Genomic DNA, 27,070 nt, shown 5'->3' on the forward strand with positions numbered 1-27,070 from the left:
CAGTGTCAAGTAGGTAGGGTGGGGGGTGCCCATACATACATTATAACATATAATATATATATATATATACTGTATGTATATCCCATACAAACAACTATAATTCAAGTGTTTGGGTCGCGTGTATGTATGCATGTATGTATGTGTGTGTGTATGTATGTATGTATGTATGTATGTATGTATGTATGTATGTATGTATGTATGTACGTGTGTGTGTGTGTGTGTGTGTGTGTGTGTGTGTGTGTGTCATATACTGACCAACAATAAAATAATTTCAATATAATATATAATAATCATAAACAATATATATATATATATATATTATTTTGAACTGTATTTACATATATTAATGTTTGTTTGAAAATTGAAAATAATATGAATTAAACTAAAAAATAATTTTTTTTTAAATATATATTATAAAATTGATAATAAATTTATTTTATATTTTTATTGATTATACAATTGAATAGCAATGGGTTTTATTTTAATCAAATAATTTTTAAAAAATCTATTTTAATCTATTTATTTATTCAATTTATTTATAATGACTTTATAATATAATAATCTTATATTGAAGTTAACTATTATCTATTATCGCTATATACTGTATATATATATATATATAGTATATAATTGTATTGTATTATAAAATTAATTACAGTATACTTTTATACACACATATATTATTATCATTATTATATACAGAGTGTATACTGTATTTTTACATACCAATGAAACTAATTTCCAGTTAACTAACCACCACTCAATCCAATACAATCACTAATAATAATAATAATAATAAAATCAATTGAGATTTTTTTTTTCAATACCAATGATTTAACGTATCGGTTGGATGTCATTAAAAATATAAATTTGATTCATTCAATAGTATATACTGTATGTAAAGTGAAAGCCAATTGATGTTAATAATTATAATTTCATTAAATCTGGTGACTACTGATGTTTTGTCACACACACACACATACATACATACACATATACATACACACACACACACACACACACACACACACATACATACACACTCATACACACACATACACACACACATATACATACATACATACATAGCAACTCTCCTTTATGACCAATAATAATAATACTACCGGTGCTCTACACTCTAGGATCGGGTGAATACGTGTTCCCAAACAATAGATTTGCTCAGACATATGACAACATACCAATGAATTGCTAGTTGAATGGTAAGCGTCTCTCTCTCTCTCTCTCTCTCTCTCTCTCTCTCTCTCTCTCTCTCTCTCTCTCTCTCTTTCTTTCTCTATCACTCACTCACTCACTTATACTCAATAAGCTATAAACTATAATAAAACTAAACTGCTGTATAGCACCGGGGCATTTATATACCACTTCTCTCTCTCTCTCTCTCTCTCTTTCTCTATGACCTCCCGTCGATCTTTAGGGTCATTCGCATCCTTGTATGCAATGTTTGTTGTCGTTATTGAAGAGAGAGAGAGAGAGAGAGAGAGAGAGAGAGAGAGAGTTGTCTAACCGATAGATTGCTAGAGCATTGGTATTATAAGCACCGATAGTTTGGATATATATAAGAGAGAGAGAGAGAGAGAGAGAGAGAGAGAGAGAGAGCAAAATGCCATTGAGATGAAGTCAAGTGGAATTATGTGCTCATAGAGAGAGAGAGAGAGAGAGAGAGAGAGAGAGAGAGAGAGAGAGAGAGAGACCCTAAAAAACCCAACCATTTCTCTCTATATATACCCCTCCAAACAATTCAATGGCTTATAATACTTATATTTATCCCAATAGATGATAATAAGAGATATCCACAAAAAAAAAATTATATATATATATATTAATAGTGTAGTTGTGATATCATATATTATATCATACCATATATACTGTATATATATATATAGATTATATTTTAGACCCTTATTTTAATGCCCATAACTAATTCATTTTGATTTTTCTATCTCATTTGGCATTAGATATATACATATATAAACTATATATATGTCTCATTGGTTTTAATTGATATTTATTTTTTATTGGGTTTTTTTTGTATTATTTTATTGATTGATTAATTGATATCGCTTATCATCAGACTATAGGAGCTATACTGTATGTAATTAATAACTTGAAATATATATATATATTACTAATATATAAATCAGGAAAAAAATGTTTTTCTGATTTTTTTTTGATGTTGTTTTTAATTAAATTGTTAATTTACTGTATGATAATAATAATAATGATACAAAAACTAAAATGATTTTGATTTTATTTATATATATATATATATGATATTAATATATCAATAAAAATAATATCAAATACATTGCATGTTGTGTCGATTATAATTTATATATATATATATATATATAAATTTTTATAATGTATTGATCTATAAACTTAATAACTAACTAATAGTTGCTATCAATTAAATTTATTATTATTATTAATTTTATTAATATTATATCTTTGATACCAACAACAACAAAAATCAGTATAATATTTAGTATAATATCATATAATTAATATATATATATAGTATATATATATGTTTGCTAACACACACACACTAACATTAGCATTGATAGGTATCATAACATAATCATCCTATATATTAATATAATATGACATATAGTGTGTGTGTGTGTGTGTGTGTGTGTGTGTGTGTGTGTGTGTGTAAACTAAATAAAAATTTACTTTATTTTTTATATACATTTAATATTAGGTACTGACAGTACTACTACTACTACTATTCAATATCATTTAAAATCAAATATTATACAAACAGCACACACACACACACACTGTGCCATCAAATGATGTTTAGATCAAAACGATATATAAATATATATATATATAATATTTGTTGTTAAGATTATATCATCAAATATACTGTATATATATACAGTACAGTATATTTTAGAGATAAGGTTATTGAGGGACAAATAAATGACAAAATATTTTCAATACAAAGTTTTTATTATATATTGTTGAATCACACGAAGCTTTTAACACTGCAATTGACAAATCCATTAGTGACTCAAACAGTTGTCATTGTATTTACAAATTTTTCAAAACATTTATATCGTATATACAGTATATATATATATACAGTATTTATCTATACTATTGAACTGTATATATATATACAGAATATTCTGTGTGTTTGTTAATGTATATCTATATACTGTATATATACAGTATATAAAAGTGCATTTACATTATATATACATTATAATGATAATATTATTCATTGCATTAGATAGTCAAATAGATAGTCATATAACTATATAAAATGTTTTTTTTTAAATTTTATTTATTTTTATTTTATCATTCACACACACACAAAACTGCATTAAAAATTGTTAATATATATAACTTAAAGTAAATACAATATATATATATATAATCAAACATATTTACAACAACAACAAAAATTTTTTAACTAATTTTAGTTTTTAGTATTTATTTTATAATTGTCCTACAAATAATAAGTATTATAATTTATTTTTAAACAAAATAAGGTTTATTGTTATTATTCAAATAGCATATATATAGTATACAGTTTAGTATAATACTAATTTCAAAAATTGTTTTTAAACTAATTAATATCATTAAAAATCATTTTATATTACATTATTTCAAAGTTTGTATTATACAAACAAACAAACAAAAAATAATTTTAGTCATTAAATATATACAGTAGTACTTTCAACAACAAAAATGTTATATAATATTAATTAGAAATTAATATTAAATTTTTTCGCACAAAATATATTAAACTAATAATTATTAATTTTTAAAAACAAAAATTTCTAACCAATAAAATATTACACTAAATATATATATATATAGTATAAATTAGTATATATTTTATATATACTATATATATTTTTATATAGTTTATTATTGACGGTGATGTAGATGAGGGCTAATTTAAATAACTATTGTCAGCAAACAAAACAAACATTAGGATAAAACTTATTATTATTATTATTAGTTTTCTAATGAAATCATCTGATTTTATAACTCAATGAATCCAATCATCAAAATTATTTATAATCATTTGAATATATATATATAATATATATATATATATATATATATATATATATATATATATATATATTTATATAAGTTGAGAGATAAGAGAGAGAGAGAGAGAGAGAGAGAGAGAGAGATAATACTAACGGTTCGCTCAAAAAACCCCGCATTCAATCACAACTCAAATAATTTATTTATTTATTTAAGTTTTTTTTTTWAAAAAAAGTAAAACTAAAATATAAATTTATATTTATTTTTGTATAAAAAATTTTTTTTAATTGGAAAAATAATCAGAAAAATAGAGAGAATTTTTTGTTTTTTGTTTTAAATTCACTGTAAAAATGCTTAACTAAACAAAAATAAAACAAAACAATAGATTTTAAAAATAATAAGCATTTTATTTAATAATACAAAAAAACTTTTAATATAAAAAATAAATAAAATATTTACCTTTATATATATATATAATATCTATATAAAATAATAATAATTATTATTATTATCAATAGTATAAAATATAGGTTCAATTTTATACTAAATACTAATAAGTAATCATAAAAATTATTTTTAAATTTATTTTCAAAATTTTTATATACAGTATTGAAAACAACAAAAAAGTTGCAAAAATTGTTTTAAGCAATTATTTTATATAATAAAATATTTTATAAAAATATGTTTTTAAAACTTTTAAAACACAGATGCAAAAAAAACTACTAAAAAAATTATTTGATAAAAAATTATAATTTATTATTATTATTATTATTATTTTATACGTTAGTAAATTAGGTGTGGCTTTAATTGAAATAAAAAAAACTATTACAACAAACAAACAAATAAAATAATATTTAACGGTATTTTAGATATGTTTTATCACTACAATAGAGAAACAAAATTAATTTATAAAGAAATATATAATAATAATAATAATTGGCTTTCAATTACCGTTATATTTATTTATAGATCTTTTTTATGTATTATTACTATTATTACTATGTATTCACACATCAATTATTTCATTATTAAATATAAATATCTATAGAAAAAGTGTATGTATTTTACCTTAAATAAAAAAAATTACCTGAAATTTTCACTTTCTTTAAATGAAATAATAATAATGAAAAATATTTTTTTTTCTAACTTTAATTCATACAAATTTGAATGAAAAATGAAAATAAATATTTTTAGCAAACTTTTTATAACTACTATTACTCTATAGTAAAGCTATTTTTATTTCAATAGATTTTTTTTATATATATATATTTAGACTTTTGTTATGATAACTCTCCCATATATTATATATATATATATATATATATATATATATATATATATATATATATATATATATATAGATATATATATTTAAATTATTATTATTATTATTATTATTATTATTTTGCATACAATACCAGACACAACACTACATCATTTCCCTTTCTTTTATTATTATTATTATTATTATTATTATTATTATAAAAATGATAATAAAATAAAAATTTTTAAGGAGAAAAACGGTACCAAAAATTTTTGTGTATATATATATATATTGTATAATATATTGTACAGTAAAACCTATAGATTATGTGTAGATATTTTTTTTGAGGACATTTTTTTCCATACAAACTAAAATCTATTTATATTATATATATATATATATATATATATATATATATATATATATATATATATATATATATATATATATATATATATATAGTCGACAGGAAAGGCAATGATAATACTATATATAAAAATCTATAGATATATATATATATATATATTAAGTTATTTTTTTATTATTATTATTATTATTATAAATATTTCTATTATTATATTTATAAATTTTTTTCTGTGCCCTAAAGGCGCTGCTTATAAATCATACAAAAATTTTATGTGTATTAGTAAAAAAAAAATTTTTTTGTGTAAAACACTTAACGTATATTAATTTTAGTTGTTTTGTATACATATATACATATATATATATATATATTATGATATAAAACAAAATATTTTAAATGATTAAAAATAACTAAATCCTAAAAACTAAATATATAGTACACTAGTATTGCAAAAAAAATACAATTTAAAACTTTTTTATTTTTTTAATTATATAAATATTTCTACATTACCATAGCTATTACATTGAATAGCAATGAGAAAAAAAACTAATCAAATATTTTACTAACTATACTATGATATCATATATATATATATATATATATATATATATATATATATATATATATATATATATATATATATACCATATATATCTATGTTATGTACTAACTATTTAATTATAATAATAGTTTAGTGTAATACTAATAATATTATACAATATATAGTCTTGTAGTCTAGTAATTGTTAGTATTGTCACAACAAAACAATATATATCTAAATAAAGTAATCAAAAATTTATTTCACGATTAGTTGAATCAATTGTTAGTCAATATATATATATAGAAAGCAATTATTTTTTTTTGACAAATTTATTGACACAAAAACCATTTGTGATTTGATTTCTTTTATTTTTATTATTATATTTTATATTCAAAAAAGGGAGAGGTATTGAAAGTGAAATTTTTTTTATGTGTGTGTGTGTTATATTATAATAAGCAGTTTATGCACAGTTAGCTGATCACCGACAACACTACAACACCAACAATTGGCGGCGGACTAACTGTCCAACAATTCAATTGTCATATATTTATATATATATATATAATTCATTCAAATATAACAAACAAAACAAATAATAGTTGGAAAAAAGTTATGCAAATTCAATACTCATAGAGGCATATATCGTATAATATATTTATTCAATCAAATATATATATATAGTTTTATTGTCATAATTTTTTTTGTGGGACACACACATACATACAGTTCCCGTTTGATCTAACAGTACAGTATATGCCAGTGTCCACACCCTAACATATTCACCTGAAAAATATATATATATTTATATATTATTAATAAATCATATTATAATCATATATAAAACAGTTATATAGTTTTTTTCTACTATTTTCTACTATATAAATATATATATATTGTATATTAAACAGTTATATATATATATATATATATACAGTAGTAGTAATTATCATAATTATTTCAAAAACAAAAAAAATATAGTTTACTAACATTTATATATTTTAATATATTATAATTTAAGATAACATTTTATATCGAAATATTTATTATTGTTATTATATATATATATACAGTATAGATAGATAAATTAAAAAATATTATTTATTGTTTAATTAGATAAATAATCATAAATAAAATAATCATAAAATGTGTCTAAAATATATATATCAATATATAAATGTTTAAATATTTTATTTTTTATTTAATAAAAACAATTTTAATAGATTTTTATAGTAAACGATAAGTTTATCATTAATATTATTTTTTATTTTATTTTTCAGTGAAAATACATTGTATAATATAATACAATATATTGTATAAATACAATAAAATCTTAAACAATGCAGCAAGCAAAAATAAAATACATTTTATATATGCATTTTTTTAAGAGCATAATACACACACACAAAYATATATATATATATACATTATTTTAATCCCTGAGCCGAGTATTTTCCATTAGGATTTAGAAAATAAAAATTTTCAGATCCGATACAAAAGTGATATACACTTATACTTATACACACACACAATGTATATATAAATATATATATATATAATATAGTATAAGATAGAGAGATATATATATTGATAGAGAGAGAGAGAGAGAGAGAGAGAGAGAGAGAGAGAGAGAGAGAGAGAGAGACGTTATATACAATATAGTAATAATAATAATAAATAAATACTATATCATCTAATTTATCAATGGTGTTACCACCACCACTACTACCACCATCACCACCACTTGCACACACATAGTAGTGTCGGTGCCACCGTTGCCGCCACTATATTATATATATAGTACTATATTATAGTATTTTCTTTGAGCACTGGGAGATCAAGCACTCGGGCGGCGGCGGCAGCTCTCAGCTGAGGGCCTAGAAAATTGTGGTTCAGATTAGGGTATAGTTTTTGTGTGAAGATGGCTAACACTGATAGCAAATATCATGAGAAATGGCATATAAATAGAGAGATAGAGAGACATACAGACAGAGAGAGAGAGAGAGAGAGAGAGAGGGAACCGACGTTTTTAGTAGAAACACATATATATGTATATAAATACAGTTTGATTGGGAAAAAAGCCGGCAAATGGTTATATACTATTAGTATTAGTAGTAGTAGTAGTGATGTACTGATTTCAATGTGTGTGTTGTTTAAGGCTTTTACTGTACAGTATATGGTATCCAACCATACCATACAATACTACTACTACTACTGTATAGAGAGTGTATGACATACGGAGGACAGGACTTTTCATCGCATATAAGAAACATTGTGTCTGTATATACTGTACTACAGTATAGTATATAAATTGTTGGGCAATGGATTTATTTGGACAGCCACTTTCTAAAAACATTATATATATATATCTATATATAATAGACCGGCACTAATAGCAAAAATACAGTATTATTTGGGGTTATATTTATTACGGTTAGAGAGAGAGAGAGAGAGAGAGAGAGAGAGCGTATATACAACTCACTGGAGATTTACTCAGTAGTGGTGTGTGAATACCGGAGGGATAGATAGATAGATAGATAGTATATATATATTAACGGAACGGTATGTTATATATATATATATATATATTGTATAAAGTAATGGATTAATTTAGATGTGTGTGTGATTTTTGCGTGATTTTTCAAACATATATATATACAGTATATATATATATAGAGAGAGAAACTGAGATTTTGTGCCCAAATAATAATTATTATTATCAGTACAGTATCTAACCAACCAAACCAACCCATCATTACATATATATAAACATTACATATCAGCCAAAAAATAAAATAATTTCAAATTCAACAAAACCTATTCAATACATTATAGTATACTATACTATACTATAGTATACTATTTATATAACTAAAATATACACACATTTAGTATTACCTAAAAATAAAATTCAAAAAAAAAGTTTAGTTTACTATACTATTTAATACTATATGTTATATTACTGTATATTATATTATTAATACTATACTATACTAATGGCATATATAACATATTACATACAAATATAATATAATATAAAATACAGGAAAAGCTGTCAATTGGGTCTGAAATGTGCTGACATTGGAGTATTAATACTTGTTATTTATTTTCCTATTATTATTATTATTATTACTTTAGTATTAAATGTATGTAATATTAAAGAGAGAGAGAGAGAGAGAGAGAGAGAGAGAGAGAAATTTTTGATGTCTATGCTCTCTCTCTCTCTCTCTCTCTCTCTCTCTCTCTCTCTCTCTCTCTCTCTCTGTTAGACTCAAAAACTGTTGGCCTAAACAAGTAATGCCAAACTATTATATGGTATATAAGTTACATATATATATATATATAAGGAAAGTATGGTATATACAGTACAGTTAGTTAGTGAGTGTGTGTGTGTGTGTGTGAAATATATATATATATATATATACATATATTTGATGTCGATTTTTGCTTTTTGGTGGTAGATATGAGATGACCAGCTGTTGCAAAGATACCAATTTCTCAGTGAGAGAGAGAGAGAGAGAGAGAGAGAGAGATGTCAATCCCTCTAACCTACCAGTGCTTGTAAGCGAGTGAGTGAGTGAGTAAGTGTGTGTGTGTTTCTCGTATTTCATTGCGATTTTCTAACCCACTGAACACTGAAAATTTCTTTCTGCAAAAATTGCAGTAAAAATCACAAATGCAAAGACAAAGAGCAGAGCAGAGAGAGAGAGAGAGAGAGAGAGAGAGAGAGAGAGAGAGAGAGAGAGAAAGAGAGAGAGAAATGTAAGTAAAACAAGAAAAATAGGAAAAAAATATATATTAAAACAAAAAAAAAATCTTTTAACTATATATATGTGATAATATATAGTATATATATTACTGTATATTGAAATTATATTTTTATCTAATAATATTAATATCACTCATAAATATATGATATTTTGTGTGTATGTGTGTATACTGTATACTAAAAATTGTGTTTTTTATATATGAAATTTATTTAATAATACAATATTTGTTTTCTCATATATATTATAATTTAGTTATTTATATAAGTAATATAACGTTATATATATATAATACACATAAAATAAATCTATAAATAAAAAACAAACAAAAATATATTATTTTTTTCTTTAAATAATAATTATATTATTAAATTAATTAAGTTATTCGCAACTAAATAATTATAAAACCATAAATAAATAAAAACTTTTCTCAATTAATAATATCATTATAAAAGATAATACTTTAAAAATATATTAAATTTTTAAAATGAAAATATAAAAAACATAAATAAAATAAACTATTATTTATATGTATAATATAATATAAAAAAATATATTAATTATATAATAGTAATAATATAATCATAAAAAATAACTTAATTATTAATCAAACTTATTATATGATAATATTTTTTTAAGTATAATATATATATATATATATATATTAATAATAATTTTTAACAATTTTAACAATTGATATTTTATGTAATAATTTATATTAAATAATATAAATATTTTTATCTAAAAAAATTAATATTAAAAAAATAATATTTTTAAATAACCCGCTATTTTTCAAAAAAAAAAAAATATTTATAATGTAATATTATATGACATCTAGTGATTGAAATCTATAATATTTTAGTTAAAAAATAAATAAATAAATGGCAAATATTTTCATCAAGGTAATTAAATAAATTACGCAATTATTTTTTTTAAAAAAATAAATAGCTACAGTACAGCATAGTTACTGTAAATATATATACAGTAAAAATACTAAACTATTTATACATGTAATAAATAACATATATTTATTGAATATCACAAATAGATTGTAGTTTATTTTAAAAATAAAAATAATAATAATAATAATAATATTTATATACTGTTTACTTTTGGTATCAATTTTTGTTTTAAAATTATAAAATATATTAATTATATTTTTCTAAACAGTAATAATTATTTTTAATTATTTTTTTGCTAACTTTATGTACTGTATATAAGTAGTTGTATTTAGTATTTTTTTTAGCTAACTATTTGTATCTAAAAATAGGACCAAATGATCTACTGGTAAAGCAGTGATAATTTGGTACTATTTATTATAACAAACACAAAACACATGCACACATAAATTTTTGTTACATTGACAATACAGTACACTATAAATACTTGTATATATAAAAAAAATTTATTATATAAATGTTTAAATACTGTACAGAAAAATATTTATATTCAATAATTCAATATTGAAATTAAAAATTTTATTTTATTTTTTTTTCAAATTTGATTTATTATATAAAATAATAAAATAAAATAAATATACAGTAATTGTGTGCACACTATATGTATGTATGTATTAGTATCTGTGTTTAGTTGGCATTTAAAATAGTGTTTAAAATATATTATTTGTTGTGTTTTTTTATAATACAAGTAGTGATAAAACTGTAAAATTAAAATAAATTAAATATTTAACACTTTAATTGTGTTGAGAAATAAAAGTTATTATTTAATTAACTATTAATGGCATCAAACATATCGTTGTCGACAACTATGAGGACAACATTAATGTTGCGCTACTGTTATACTACTGGTAGTAGTGGCCGCCGATTACCGACGGGTATAGCGGCCAGTGTTGGCGGCAGTGGTGTTGRCGGTGGTGACCGACGGCGGCACTACTATTCCTATTGCAATGAACCGACACACGCCATACCCGACCGCAAACCTAAGTGGATGTCCGCCGAAGAGGCCGTCAGTGTTGTCAAGTCAGGTATGTATGTATGGATTGATTTRATAATAATAATAATTATTATTATTATTATTATTAAGTTTTTAATTAATTAATTAATTAATTTTAAGTAATAKTAGTAGTAGTAGTAGTAGTAGTAGTATTACAGTATAATAATAATAATAATAATAAATAGTAATAATTATAATAATTATAATAAATAGTAATAATAATAATAATAAATAGTAATAATAATAATAATAAATAGTAATAATAATTATTATTATTATTATAAGTTTTAATTAATTAATTAATTAACTATTTTGAAGTAATATTATTATTATTATTATTATTATTATTATTATTATTAGTAGTAGTAGTAGTAGTATTACAGTATTATTAATAATACTAATAATAAATAGTAATAATAATTATTATTATAAGTTTTAATTAACTAATTTGAAGTAATATTAGTAGTAGTACTAGTAGTAGTATTACAGTAATAATAATAATAATAATAATAATAAATAGTAATAATTATAATAATAAATAATAATAATAATAGTAATTATAATAAATAGTAATAATTATAATAATAAATAATAATAATAATAGTAATTATAATAAATAGTAATAATTATAATAATAATTATTATTAGTTTTAATTAATTAATTTGAAGTAATATATTAATAGTATTACAGTATACTATATAATAAATAAATAAATAAATTTTTAGCATGCTAATTTTTTTAAAAATATCAATGATTGATTGATTGAGATATTCTCAGTATTTTTTTTAGATGACCTAGCACATATTTTATTTTTATATTTAAWAAATRTATATCAATGTATATATATATTGTAGATATAATGTCATTGAAAAATATATTATATAAAAATATTTGTTAAACTAATTGTTTATTAAATTACTTTATTTATAATTACAGTTATTATWAAATACTATATGACAATAAATATAAATATATGAATATTTAATAATTAAAACAATTAATAGAATTTTATTATTAATATTAATAATAATTTAAAAATTTATTGTTTAAAAAATATACATTTTATTTACTAAAGTTATTATTAATATTTTTGTTTTAAATTTTATTTATTTATTTTTTGAACAATTATTTTATTATTATTTATTTTATAACAAAAATTGTATTATTTTTGTTTCAAAACAATTATTTTGTGTTATACACATATTTTTTGTATATTTATAAAAATAAAAGTTTTTTATTATATATATATATTTGTTTGAAATTTTTAGAATAAATATATATAATAATAAAATAATCAAAATTAATAATTAATTTTTTTTACACTTTTCTAAAAATTATTTTAGTTTTGGCTGTATTTCAATTGTAATACTAATATAACATATATACTGATTTTGTTGTTATGCACTGGCATTGTCTTGCTGGAAGACAAAACCTTCGGGATAGAGGACATCAATGCTGGCCATGTTTTCGTCTAAGATGGATTGATATTTTTGTTTCAAACAAACAATTATTGCTTAATTAGATGACTGTTAAGTATTTATATGTCACATATTTTTTTGTATATTTATAAAAATAAATTATTTTTTGGTTTTTATTAATATATATATATATATATACAGTATATGTATTCAGAGATCATATGATTTCAAAAACAGTTTTTTCCATTTTTTTATTATTGATATTTTTTAGTAATTTCCTTTTAATTTAGTATTTTTTATTTTTATTACTTTTATATTATCTCAGATATTATAATATAAATAATTTTTTTATTTGAATGACTACTAAATATATTTATGGTATTTTAAAAATACTGTATTTTTATTTCCTTAAAATTTTCATTTTTGTTTGATTTAAAAATTAATTTTTTAAAATATTAATTATTTATCTATTTTTTTAAATATCTTTAGTTTTTTTTAAATCAATGGGAAAATCATTTGACATAGTAGTGATATTTTGTGTGTTAATTATAAAAATTAATACAAAAAATAATAATAAATAAAATTAAATTAAACAAAAAATTAATTCAAAGTTCAAAAACTCATATTTGATATAATGAATGACAAATATTATTAAAATTATTATTAATAATAATAAACAAATATAAAGTACAAAAATTTTATTTAGTTTTTTTTATGAAAAAATATATGATAAATATATCTCATAGTATATCTATTACTAGGGATTTTCATATAATATTAATATTATTAAATAATTGTTTTTATTTATATAACTAATTAAATGACCTAGTAATGTACTTAAATAATAATAATAATAATTGTCAATAACCTTGATAATTTTTATAATATCAATAGTTATTGTTAATAATAATATCATATTATTATTATTATTTAGGAATTAATTTATATACAATTTTATTTTATATTTATGTATATATATTTATCAATTTATTATATTATCAAATATAAATTAAATATGTTTAAATCATATTATTTTTTGACAGTTATATATCTATACATTGATTAGATAGGAGGGGACGGGTCAGTGGCGGGTGTCATAATACAGTACAGTTTACTAAACTTTAGACCTCCCGATTAGATATATAATAAAATTTTCAAATAAATAAATAAAAATATATTATTATTTATTATTAAGGAAATTGATTATCATATATATATATATATATACAGTATATTATATTTTATCGTACAATTCAAATAATTTGTAAACAAAATAATTAATTTAAAAAAACGCAAATTTGTTGTTGAAATATTCAATAGTTTTAATTAAGTTGTAATTTTAATTGTAATTATTTAATTATTATTAGTGATATAATTTAGTATTTAAAAATATTTTAACTTAAAAAAAATGACTGACAAATTATAATTTAATTATGCATATACAAAATAAATTTTTTATTTAAAAAAAATAATAATAATTAATTTGTTATTTTTTAGTAAAATACATAATAATTATTTTAGTTGGAATATTTTGAATTTATTAAAAAATTTATAGATTTAAATATTTTTAGCATGTACCTATTTTTTTTATATTTATTTATTTTGCACCCCCACAACAAAATTACTATTATTATTATTATTATTATTAGTTTTATAAAATTAAGAAAAAAATTATAAACTTATAATAAATATTTTAATTAATTAATTTATATTTAATTTTTACAGGCGATCACGTGTTCATTCATGGGGCGGCCGCTACGCCACGTGTACTGGTACCGGCACTGGCCGCTTACGGCAAAAAGGCCCAACTCCGGGACGTACGCGTACATCATATACATACGGAAGGTGCCGGTGAATATAATGGACCCGAATTTGCCGGTATATTYCGTTCAAACTCCTTGTTTACCGGTGCCAACTGTCGCCAATCGATAGCCGACGGTCGATCGGATTTTACCCCCATATTCCTGGGGGATATACCGAAAATTTTCTACAAAGGCATTGTCAAACCTGACGTAGCCCTCATGCAGGTGACACCGGCCGATAAACATGGCTATCATTCGCTGGGAACGTCGGTAGACGTGGCCCGGGCAGCCCTACAGCATAGCAAGTATATTGTCGGTCAAGTCAACCCCCTGTTGCCTCGGACTAGTGGTCAGTTACACCGCTATTACCGATTGATTATTGTAGTATCTAATTACCGATTATTATTGTTTGTTGTTATACGCACTGGTAGGTCACGCTATTGTCCATACATCGCATTTCGATGCACTGGTCGAAGGAGAGCTACCCATCCCGGAGCACAAATCCAAAGGCTTGACTGATGTTGAAAAACAAATCGGTAAACTGATTGCCGAAAATCTGGTCGAAGACGGTGCTACAATGCAAATGGGTATCGGTGCCATACCCGATGCCGTACTGCTTGACTGTACTCAGCACAAGGATCTCGGGGTACATTCGGAAATGTTTTCCGACGGTGTGGTCGATCTGTTTAATTTAGGTCCGTGTCCTCAACACAACACAATATAAATATACCGACCAAACATTTTTTGCATAACATGTCTAATAATTCTCTCTCTCTCTCTCTCTCTCTCTCTCTCCCTTACCTACCTGTCCTTTACCTCAATCAATCAATAGGTGTTATTACCAATCGATTCAAAAAACTACAAACCGGTCTGATTACGGCCTCATTCTGTATCGGTAGCAACAAACTGTTCAATTGGATGGACGACAACCCTTACCTGACTATGATGGGCATCGACTATGTCAACAACGAGGCCAATATTGCCCAGAATCCCAAAGTTACGGCTATTAATTCGTGTATTGAAGTGGACATTGTTGGCCAAGTTTGTTCCGACTCTATTGGGACCAGGGTTTACTCAGGTATGTGTGTGTTTGTGTATGTATGAGTATGTATGTATGTGTGTATGTGTATGTATGTGTGTGTGTATGTATGTGTGTGTATGTGTGTATATGTGTGTATATGTGTGTATATGTGTGTATATGTGTGTATATGTGTATGTATGTGTATGTATGTGTATGTGTATGTATGTGTATGTATGTGTATGTATGTGTATGTATGTGTATGTATGTGTATGTATGTGTATGTATGTGTATGTATGTGTATGTATGTGTATGTATGTGTATGTATGTGTATGTATATGTATGTATATGTATGTATATGTATGTGTATGTATGTGTGTATGTATGTGTATGTATGAGTGTGTGCATGTGTGTGTGTAATATGAATATACCGATAGTTCATATATATATATATACTGGTATTATAGTATATACACATATAACAATTATTTGTTTTATATATATATAGGTTTCGGTGGACAGGTAGACTTTTTACGCGGTGCAGCCAACGGCCTGGACGGTAAAGGAAAGCCTATACTGGCTATGGGTTCCCTAACTAGTAAAGGCGAATCGAAAATCGTACCCATACTGAAACCGGGTGCCGGCGTTGTCACCACACGGGCACACCTACACTATTTGGTCACCGAGTTCGGTATTGCCGAACTGTTTGGCCGTAACTATAGACAGCGTGCCTACGCACTGATCAATATAGCCCATCCCAAACATAGAGAAGCCCTGGAAAAGGCTGCCTACGAGCGATTGAAATGTATGCCATCACCCGATTAGGACGTCCGTCTATCTCTCTATCTCTCACTCACCCACCCACCCAACCAACCAACCACTCACTCACTCGCTATATCACACAATTACCTAAAAAAAATTATTATTATTATTATTTTTAAAACACTACAACAACAAAATCAATAGTTAGTTAGAAATATTTAAAATACAATTAAAAATATACAAAATTAAATTTTATTTTTAATTTTGTTTTTTTTGTTAAATAAATTAGTTTATAATATAATCACTTAAATAGACAATAATAATCTCATATTTAATAGCAATTATTTTTTTTTGAACAAATATTTCAATTACCGGTACTTACAAAAAAACTATTATATTTAGATATCTAATTAAAATAATTAAAAAAATTATTAAAAAAAATTACCATGAAGCAAAGTTATTGTACTATTATTAATATTAGACACTATTTTTTTGATAGACATACAAACCATACATACATATACTGGCAAAAAAAATATATAGTTAAATATATTTGCATTTAATTTATATATATTATATTTAATATATATATTATATATAAATTTGTCCAAAAAATACAAATGCAAATAATACTAATAATGATAAAAAAATTTTAGTTTTAAAAATTATATTAATTGATAAATAATTATAAATACCATTATATTTTTTGGAAATTATTAATTCAAAAAAAAAAATTGAAATCATTATTAAATTTATTATTATTATTATTATTTTGACAAAATTTAGCTCAAAATTTAATTATTATTATTAATTATTATAAAAAATTTTATTTTTATTTGTTTGTTTTATTTAATTATTCTAGGTGCTAAAAAAATTGTAAAAATTAATTTAGACCAATGTTTTAAAAAATTGAATTTGAAATAAAATTTGTGATTTTTCATTAAAAACATGATTTTTTTTAAAAAAATATTTGTTTTTAAATTAATTTAATTAATAAACTATAATATATATACTGTATATAACAATGATTTAAATTATATTGAAATTATTTTAATACTACTTAATAAAGTAATAAACACTACTATCTTATTATAAACTTTATTATATTAATAACAGTTTTACATTATATTATAATATAAAACTATTAATATAATAAATAAATATTATTATCAATTTAGTAGTTTTGAAATCTAATTGTTTGGTATTAAAATTTTATTTTATTTTTCTAATATTATTATTATTATTATTATTATCATAAATATATTAATAGTAAAAATTGATAAAAACCACAGCAATTAAATTAAATGCAATAATTTTTTTGATTGTTTTTGTTTAATAATAAATATTATTTCAGAGAAATTATTGTATTTATATGTTATTAGCTATTGATACTAAAAATTTAATTTAATTATATAATTATTTTTAAAAAATAAATTAATTAATTTTTTTTAAAATCCTAAAACTATAATTGATCAAGATAATTTTGTTTAAATAAACAAATAGATTTTTTAAATACTAATTAGTACTCAATTAATATTTATAAAATTAATTAATAATTAATAATTATTATTATAAACTATGTCATCGATTAAAAGATTATCAATTTTGAAAAATTATTACAATACTATTGGTCAGTATAGTAGAGCACCGGTAGTTATTGTTGGTGATGGTGGTGGTGGTGGTGCTCAACATAGTAGTCGACAGTACTATCATTATACCAATGCTACTGATCTGACACAAGTCATACCCGACCGCAAACCGAAGTGGATGTCCGCCGATGAGGCCGTCAGTGTTGTCAAGTCAGGTATGTATGGATTGATACTAATAATAATAATAATAATTATTATTATTATTATTTTAAAGTTTTTAATTAATTAATTAATTTGAAGTAATATTAGTAGTATTAGTAGTATTACAGTATAAATAATAATAATAATTAATTAAATAAATAAATAAATAGTAATTTTTTAGCATGTTAATTTTAAAATTGATTGATTGATTGAGATATTAATAATAATAATAATAATAATAATTACTGTTATAACTACTGTATTTGAAAATATTAAATAAAATACACAGTAATACAAGAAAGTTTCCACGAAAATTTACAGTTAATAAATTTGAAACCGTTATACTTATCTAATTGAGTATTTTTAAATAAAATATATATTTATTTAAAAAAAATTGTTTAAATGTCAATAAATAATCTAACAGTTTATTATGTATAATAAAGTTCAATATATTATATGTATTTATGTATGTATTAGTGTGTATGTGTCAGTGTGTATGTGTCAGTGTGTATGTGTCAGTGTGTATGTGTCAGTGTGTATGTGTCAGTGTGTATGTGTCAGTGTGTATGTGTCAGTGTGTATGTGTCAGTGTGTATGTGTCAGTGTGTATGGGTCAGTGTGTATGTGTCAGTGTGTATGTGTCAGTGTGTGTATGTGTTTAACAAATATAGATACAGGGTTAAAAAATAATTGACCGTTAGATATAAAATTTTACATAAAATATTTTCAACTATTAAACTATAAAATACAGTACATATAAAATGTGAATAATTTCAATCAATAATTTTATTTTCTGACTAATCTATTCAATAAAATTATATTTATTAATAGTTTAAAATGTTTTATTATTATTGGGAAAAAATTAGTATTATTTAATCATTTAAATATTCATATGAATAAAATGTGAAAATATAAATCCAAAAAAAATTATTGTTAATTAATAAATTAAAAATTTATTTTTAATGATTTTTACAAAAAAATTTAACTATCTTGTATTTTAAATTATTTAAATTATATATTTTATTTTTGTAAAAAAAACTGTAAATAATTACATAGAATTATTTTTCATAAATATAATTAAAATTATTTAACTAAAAAATTAAGCAAATGAGAAACATTCAGTATATTTATATATATATATATATATAAAAATTATAAATATTTTTTTAATTAAATTTATTTATTAATTAACAAAATAGATACTAATTTATTTATATATATACAGTACTGTACTATAGATTAGTGTGTTTTTTGTGGATAATTTATTTAGATATGGAACGATTCACATATTACGTTCGAATTTCTAAAGAAATCTAAACCACCCCCCCTCTCGACCCTATGTTAGCAATTGTTAGCATGTAGTCAAAAAAATACGTTTGCATTTCCTTAACCGCGCTTATCCCCACCCCACCCCACCCCCATCACTAAGAAATAATATATTATCTAAGTTCAAAAGTTTCTACCCCTCCTCTCCCCCTCTTTTGTAAAAGTTTGCTTTAGCAAACCCCCACCCCCCCCCATCAAGTTTGAACGTATTATATGAACTACCCCTATATATTAATATATATATAATGCATGATTAATATTATAATACTAAACAAAAATTTGAAGTTTAACCTTGATCAATTAATTAAATAATTAATATTTAAATAGGTGACCACGTGTTTGTGCACAGTGCTGCCGCTACACCCCGGCTACTGGTTCAGGCACTGGCCCGACATGGCCTCGACCACCGATTACGTAACATACGGGTACATCATACGCATACGTCGGGCGACGCCGACTATAACCGGCCAGAAATGGCCGATATATTCCGATCAAACTCGTTGTTTACGGGCGGTAATTGTCGTCAATCTGTATGCGATGGACGATCGGATTATACCCCGGTATTCCTCAGTGATATACCCAAACTGTTTTATACGGGTGTTATAGGTTTGGATGTGGCACTGGTATCGGTAACACCCGCCGATAAACATGGCTACCACTCGTTGGGTACGTCGGTAGACGTGGCCCGTGCAGCTGTCCAGTGCGCCAAACATGTTATCGGTCAGGTCAACCAGCAAATGCCCCGAACCAGTGGTCAGTATACCCGTACATTTGTACTAAAATAATACTACCTTGATAAATTTTTAAAAAAAAATAACTGCAGTTAACAACAAATTTATAGTATTTTTATTTTATTTTATTTTTTGAGTTTGATTTTAATATTAAATCATTTAGTTTTGACTTTATTTTCGATTTTTTTAATTTAATTTATTAATTTAGTTATATATAAAGTTTTTATTATATATTAATTTATTTTTAAAAAAAAGTTTATTTAATTTTTTTTTCTAATACACATTATATTTACATTTAATATAATAGTTAAAAATAATATCAATATTTTACTAATAATTTACTTATAATTTAAAAATAATGTCATTATCTTTTTTAAATTAATAATTTATTTATAATTTATATAAAAACAAATTAAATACAATATTTATTTATTTATATTTCTAAAGTATATAATAGACTGTATTTAAAAATAATTAAAAATAATACTTGTATTTAATTATTAGAAAAAATATTTATAAAATTGTTTAACAAAATTATATACAACTTTCTCTTACATTAGTGTATAATAATAATAATAATATTTTTTTTGGTTATACCCGTACCCCCACAGGTCACGCCATTGTACATGAATCCCGATTTGCAGCACTAGTCSCGGGAGATATGCCAYTACCCGAGTACGGGACCAAACGCAAGACCCGGATTGAGTTGGCAATCGGCAAATTGATTGCCGAAAATCTAGTTGAAAACGGTTCGACCATTCAGATGGGTATCGGTAATCTACCCGATATTGTACTCGCTATGCTTACCGGTCAYCGGGATCTGGGAGTTCATACGGAAATGTTTTCCGACGGTGTGGTCGATCTGTGCAATTTAGGTATGTCCTCCATATCCTATCCTATYCTATCATTATCATASAAATCCTAGTGGTTTGCCGGGCGGGGGTGGGGGTAGCTAAATAAATTGAGTAATTAATCAATGGTGGGGGAGGGTAGAGGGGTATCTGTATGTTATAGGTTTCAATTGTTAACAACAAAAAATTATAGTAAATAAAATTTTAAATTATAATAATTTTCTAAAATATACSGGCTATTTATATTATATACACTTTATTCAATATAATTATAATATAAATAAATTTATTAAATAGTTACAGTTTGTAAAAATATTTATATAAAACTATATATATATATATATATATATTTAATTAAATTAATACTACTATTATTAATATAATAATTTATAAATTATAAATATATAAAWATTATTTTAACTTTTTAGTTATTTTCTAGAAAGTCAATGTTGCTAAAAAAATTTAGTCTAATGTGTGGGTGGGTGTCAAAAAAGTTTGAATTATTTATATATAATAAAAATAAAATAAATATATTAAAAATAATAATTTATAATAATTTCAGCCTAACAGGTGTTATCTATTATTTTAATGTAAACTATAATAAATATAATTAATATATAAATAACTCTATTAAATAGTTACAGTTATTTATATAAAATTATATATATATATATATATTTAAAAATTAATTAATCACATATTAGATTATCCGGGTGGGTGGGCTATAGGGGTGGCTAAAAAAATTGAGTCAATAGGTAGATGTCATAGATTTCAATTGTATTTTTTTAAAAAAATAAATTGTTAATAAAAATTTAATTAAAATTATATTTTACTAATAATTCCCTAATACGCGAGCAATCTATTAATATTATATACACTTTATTCAATATAATAATAATATAAATAAATTTATTAAATAGTTACAGTTTGTAAAAATATTTATATAAAACTATATATATATATATATATATATATATATATATATATATATATATATATGCAAATACAGTATATATATATATTTAATTAAATKAATACTATTATTATTAATACAATAATATARCAAATAATAATTTATATATATATATATATTAATTTATTTTTTAAATTTATTTTCTAGAAATTCAATTTTTCTAATTATTTATATTTAAAAAAATAATAGTAATAGTAAATAAAAATTTGGSTGTAGGGGTGGCTAAAAATTTTTTGTCTAATGGGTGGGTGAGTGTCATATATAATAAAAATTAATTTAATAATAATTTATAATAATTTGGGCCTAATTTTCTTTTCCTATTGTTTTAGTGAAAACTGTAATTAATATAATTAATATATAAATAAATATATTAAATAGTTACAGTTTATAAAATATTTATATCATATATAAAAAAAATTAAATTAATTGATAACTTTATATAAATACTATTATTAATAATTTATAATTATATTAAACTTTAAATTAATTATAAATTATATATACCAGTTATATATATACATATATATAGATATATATTTCCTAATAATTATWTAGGAAACTTTCTACAGAAATTTTACTATAATATATAATTRTTGTTATGAAAAAAAATTAATTAAAAATTTAAATATAAAATACTTTTTTTAAAAATATTGTTTAAATTATTTATCATTAAATTTTATTTTCATTCATTACATAATAATAATAATAATAATAATTATAAAAAAARTTAATAAATAATAAATAAWTTTTTCTGTATACAAAATCATTTATAATTATTTTTTAATTTTTAAATTTCAAATATAAAATAATTAAATTTCCAAATTATTTTTAAAATTATAGGTGTAATAACCAATCGATATAAACGTTTACAAACGGGTCGGATAACCGCATCGTTTACAATGGGAACGAAAAAATTGTGGGATTTTTTAGATGACAACCCGTCGGTAACAATGATGTCCATTGACTATGTAAACAAYGAGTTCAATATTGCCCAGAATCCGATGGTTACCGCTATTAATTCGTGTCTTGAAGTGGACATTGTTGGCCAGGTATGTGCCGACTCTATTGGTACCAGGGTTTATTCAGGTATGGGGTTAATAATACTATATATTATAGATAGATATATAGGGTGTGTGTGCGCTTAGCTAAACATATATCATATACTATATATACTGTGTATGTGTGTGTATGTGTGTGTATGTGTGTGTATGTGTATGTATGTATGTGTGTGTGTGTGTGTGTGTGTGTGTATGTGTGTGTGTATGTTTGTGTATGTGTGTGTATGTGTGTGTATGTATGTGTGTGTATGTGTATGTATGTGTGTGTGTGTGTGTGTATGTATGTGTATGTGTGTGTATGTGTGTGTGTGTGTGTGTGTGTATGTGTGTGTATGTGTGTGTATGTGTGTGTATGTGTATGTGTGTGTGTGTGTGTGTATGTGTGTGTGTATGTTTGTGTATGTGTGTGTATGTGTGTGTATGTGTGTGTGTGTGTGTGTATGTATGTGTGTGTATGTATGTGTGTGTCTATGTGTTTGTGTATGTCTATGTGTGTGTATCTATGTGTGCATATCTATGTGTGTATATCTATGTGTGTGTGTATGTGTATGTATGTGTGTGTGTGTGTGTGTGTGTGTGTGTGTGTGTATGTATGTGTATGTGTGTGTATGTGTGTGTATGTGTGTGTATGTGTATGTATGTGTATGTATGTGGATGTGTGTGTGTGTGTGTGTATGTGTGTGTGTATGTCTGTGTATGTGTGTGTATGTGTGTGTATGTGTGTGTATGTGTGTGTGTATGTGTGTGTATGTATGTGTGTGTATGTATGTGTGTGTCTATGTGTTTGTGTATGTCTATGTGTGTGTATCTATGTGTGCATATCTATGTGTGTATATCTATGTGTGTATATCTATGTGTGTGTATCTTTGTGTGTATATATATATATTGTATAAGGAATATACATATTGTTAGCTAACTTAACCATAAAATATATTAATATTTATTTTTATAATATATAGGTTTCGGTGGACAGGTAGAATTTTTGAGAGGTGCAGCCAATGCACTGGACGGCAAAGGACGGCCTATACTGGCCATGCCGTCGATAACTACTAAAGGCGAATCAAAAATTGTCCCCTACTTGAAACTGGGTGCTGGTGTAGTATCTACTAGAGCTCATGTACACTATATGGTTACCGAGTATGGTATCGGACAGTTGTTTGGTAAAAACTACCGACAACGAGCCTACGAACTGATTAGGTTAGCCCATCCCGACTATCGGGAATCGCTGGAGAAGGCGGCCTACGAACGATTGAATTGTATGCCATCACCCGATTAGGTACTCTCTCTCTCTCTCTCTCTGTGTCTCTCTCTCTCTCTCTCTCTCTCTCTCTCTCTCTCTCTCTCTCTCTCTCTCTCTCTCTCTCTCTCTGTATCTCTCTGTCTCTCTCTCTGTCTCTGTCTCTCTCTCTTTGTCTATCACTCACTCACTCACTAACCCAACATTTATTTATTATTTATTACATATATATATTATGTTTTAAAAAAAAATTTAATCTATATTATTGTCAATTTAATTAAACTTATTTAATTTTTTTTTTAATTTTCTAATTTATATTTTTAAAAAAAATTAGTATCAAAATTAAATAAGTTTAATGTTTTTATATTTTTTTGAATATATTAAAATAGTTTAATAATAATAATATTAATAATTTTACATTAAATTTATTATTATTATAATATATACAATACAGTAGATATACAGATGTATATACTGTATGTAAATAACTTTTTACTACTAATAATAATAATAATAATTTTAAAAAAAAATAATAAATAAATAAATAACTAAATGAATACAATATTTTTATAATACAATTATTTTATTACAACATTTACATTATATTTTACAACTACTACTACTAACTTATAATACACAATACATTGCATAATAATAATATACAGGTATACAGGCATTGCATACCATTGAACTAAATCAATAATACCTGTGCAGCACTACCTGTACTACCTGTGCATTGCTTTCATATATTGTAATACACTTTTATTTGACATATATTATAGTAGTAGTTGTATTGAAAATCAATTTTTGTGTTTTTTTTATCAAATAATATATATATCTATTAAATATCTGTTAAAAATAAGTATATATTTTCAAAGTAATAACTATTACTAACTATTATCGATACCATCCCTTACCTAATATGTTGTCCCCCACTATCACCCCCACCACCACTGATAATATTGAGGAACACCCGTCACGGGCATCATTTGCCGACCGATTTTGCGATGATTTATGCAAATTACTGCTCAAACCTCTGGCCATTGACGATAGACTACGGCTAGAGTGTGTGTCCAAACAGTTTCAACGGTGTATATTCATTGGTCAAACCCGACTGTTTTTGRCTGTTGTTATGGCCAAACCTGAGGACAACGACGACAACAACAGCACTAATGGTTATACTGTTCAATGGATACGCCGCCGTCGGTCTAGTCATCAACCGATGGACAACAGTGATGTAGACGGTGTCTGTGCACTGTTCGGTAAGTGTCCAAACTTACTGGACATACATATAGTAGACAACGATTATGACGACGAATTGGAAGAAACGGTTCAATTGGTCAGCGATCGGGACTACAATCGATTGGTCGATACGATTACCGATAACTGTCCACAACTTACGATAGTTAGCCTAGATTTCCGGCGACTAACCAGTGAAACATTTCGGAAATTTACCACAAAATTTTCTAACCGTATCACCCGATTCATTGATTTCGGTGATTACAATGGCAGCGATGATGAAGTAGACGCCATAATCGATAAACTATTGCCAGTGTTTACCCATATCAGGGAACTGGAGTTTCGTTGGACATACGGCTCGTTATTTGATCATATGTTTGCCGCCGACGCCGACGGCGGTCAATGTTTGGTCAACAATATGACACGTTTGCACTTGAGTTTACATAGCGATGATTGGGCCGTAAAATTACCGAAACTATTGGCGGCTAACAACAAAACGCTACAGTCATTTGGTTTTACGACATACGGTTCAGATACCGAACAGTTGACTAAAATCTATCGGACAATTGCCGACCAATTGACCGATAATTTAAGAGAGTTTAGACATTTGGAAGATTGGACCAATGGTTTGGCACCCGATTCGCCCCGATTTGTTATGGCCTACAAACAGTTGGCCGTCGGATGTCCACTGTTGCGTAGTATTGATATCTATTGGCGCCTGAATTTACCTGACGATGACAATGGCCAGACCAAGTGGTTACTGTTTGACCAGTTCGGGCACTTTCGGCAATTACGTCGATTGAGAATATGGGCCGAATTGGGCAATGAAGACAACACTACACATCCATTTCAGGACCCGATCTCATCGCGAGTGTTCACTGAGTGTCCGAACTTAACCTCATTATCATTGGGCCTATTCTGCTGCGACAGTCATCACCGATTT

The 27,070-nt window shown here is 24.1% G+C and overlaps 2 protein-coding genes across 2 annotated transcripts; both read left to right on the forward strand.

The window, feature by feature from the left end:
• Nucleotides 1-11,521: 11,521 nt before the first annotated feature.
• Nucleotides 11,522-17,203, forward strand: LOC128957151 (4-hydroxybutyrate coenzyme A transferase-like). Its single transcript, XM_054302872.1, has 5 exons — nucleotides 11,522-11,952; nucleotides 15,066-15,491; nucleotides 15,574-15,837; nucleotides 15,975-16,220; nucleotides 16,669-17,203. Exons 1-5 carry the CDS (start codon nucleotides 11,706-11,708, stop codon nucleotides 16,983-16,985), a joined length of 1,500 nt encoding a protein of 499 aa, XP_054158847.1. The 5' UTR covers nucleotides 11,522-11,705; the 3' UTR covers nucleotides 16,986-17,203.
• A 1,297-nt stretch (nucleotides 17,204-18,500) lies between these two features.
• Nucleotides 18,501-25,086, forward strand: LOC128957155 (4-hydroxybutyrate coenzyme A transferase-like). Its single transcript, XM_054302877.1, has 5 exons — nucleotides 18,501-18,726; nucleotides 20,366-20,791; nucleotides 21,381-21,644; nucleotides 23,434-23,679; nucleotides 24,611-25,086. Exons 1-5 carry the CDS (start codon nucleotides 18,501-18,503, stop codon nucleotides 24,925-24,927), a joined length of 1,479 nt encoding a protein of 492 aa, XP_054158852.1. The 3' UTR covers nucleotides 24,928-25,086.
• The last annotated feature ends 1,984 nt before the right edge of the window (nucleotides 25,087-27,070 follow it).

The sequence above is a fragment of the Oppia nitens genome, unplaced genomic scaffold (assembly GCF_028296485.1).
Source record: "Oppia nitens isolate AA-2021 unplaced genomic scaffold, nextdenovo-longstitch-racon4-pilon3 scaffold37_pilon_pilon_pilon, whole genome shotgun sequence".
NCBI classification, from domain to species: Eukaryota; Metazoa; Arthropoda; class Arachnida; order Sarcoptiformes; family Oppiidae; genus Oppia; species Oppia nitens.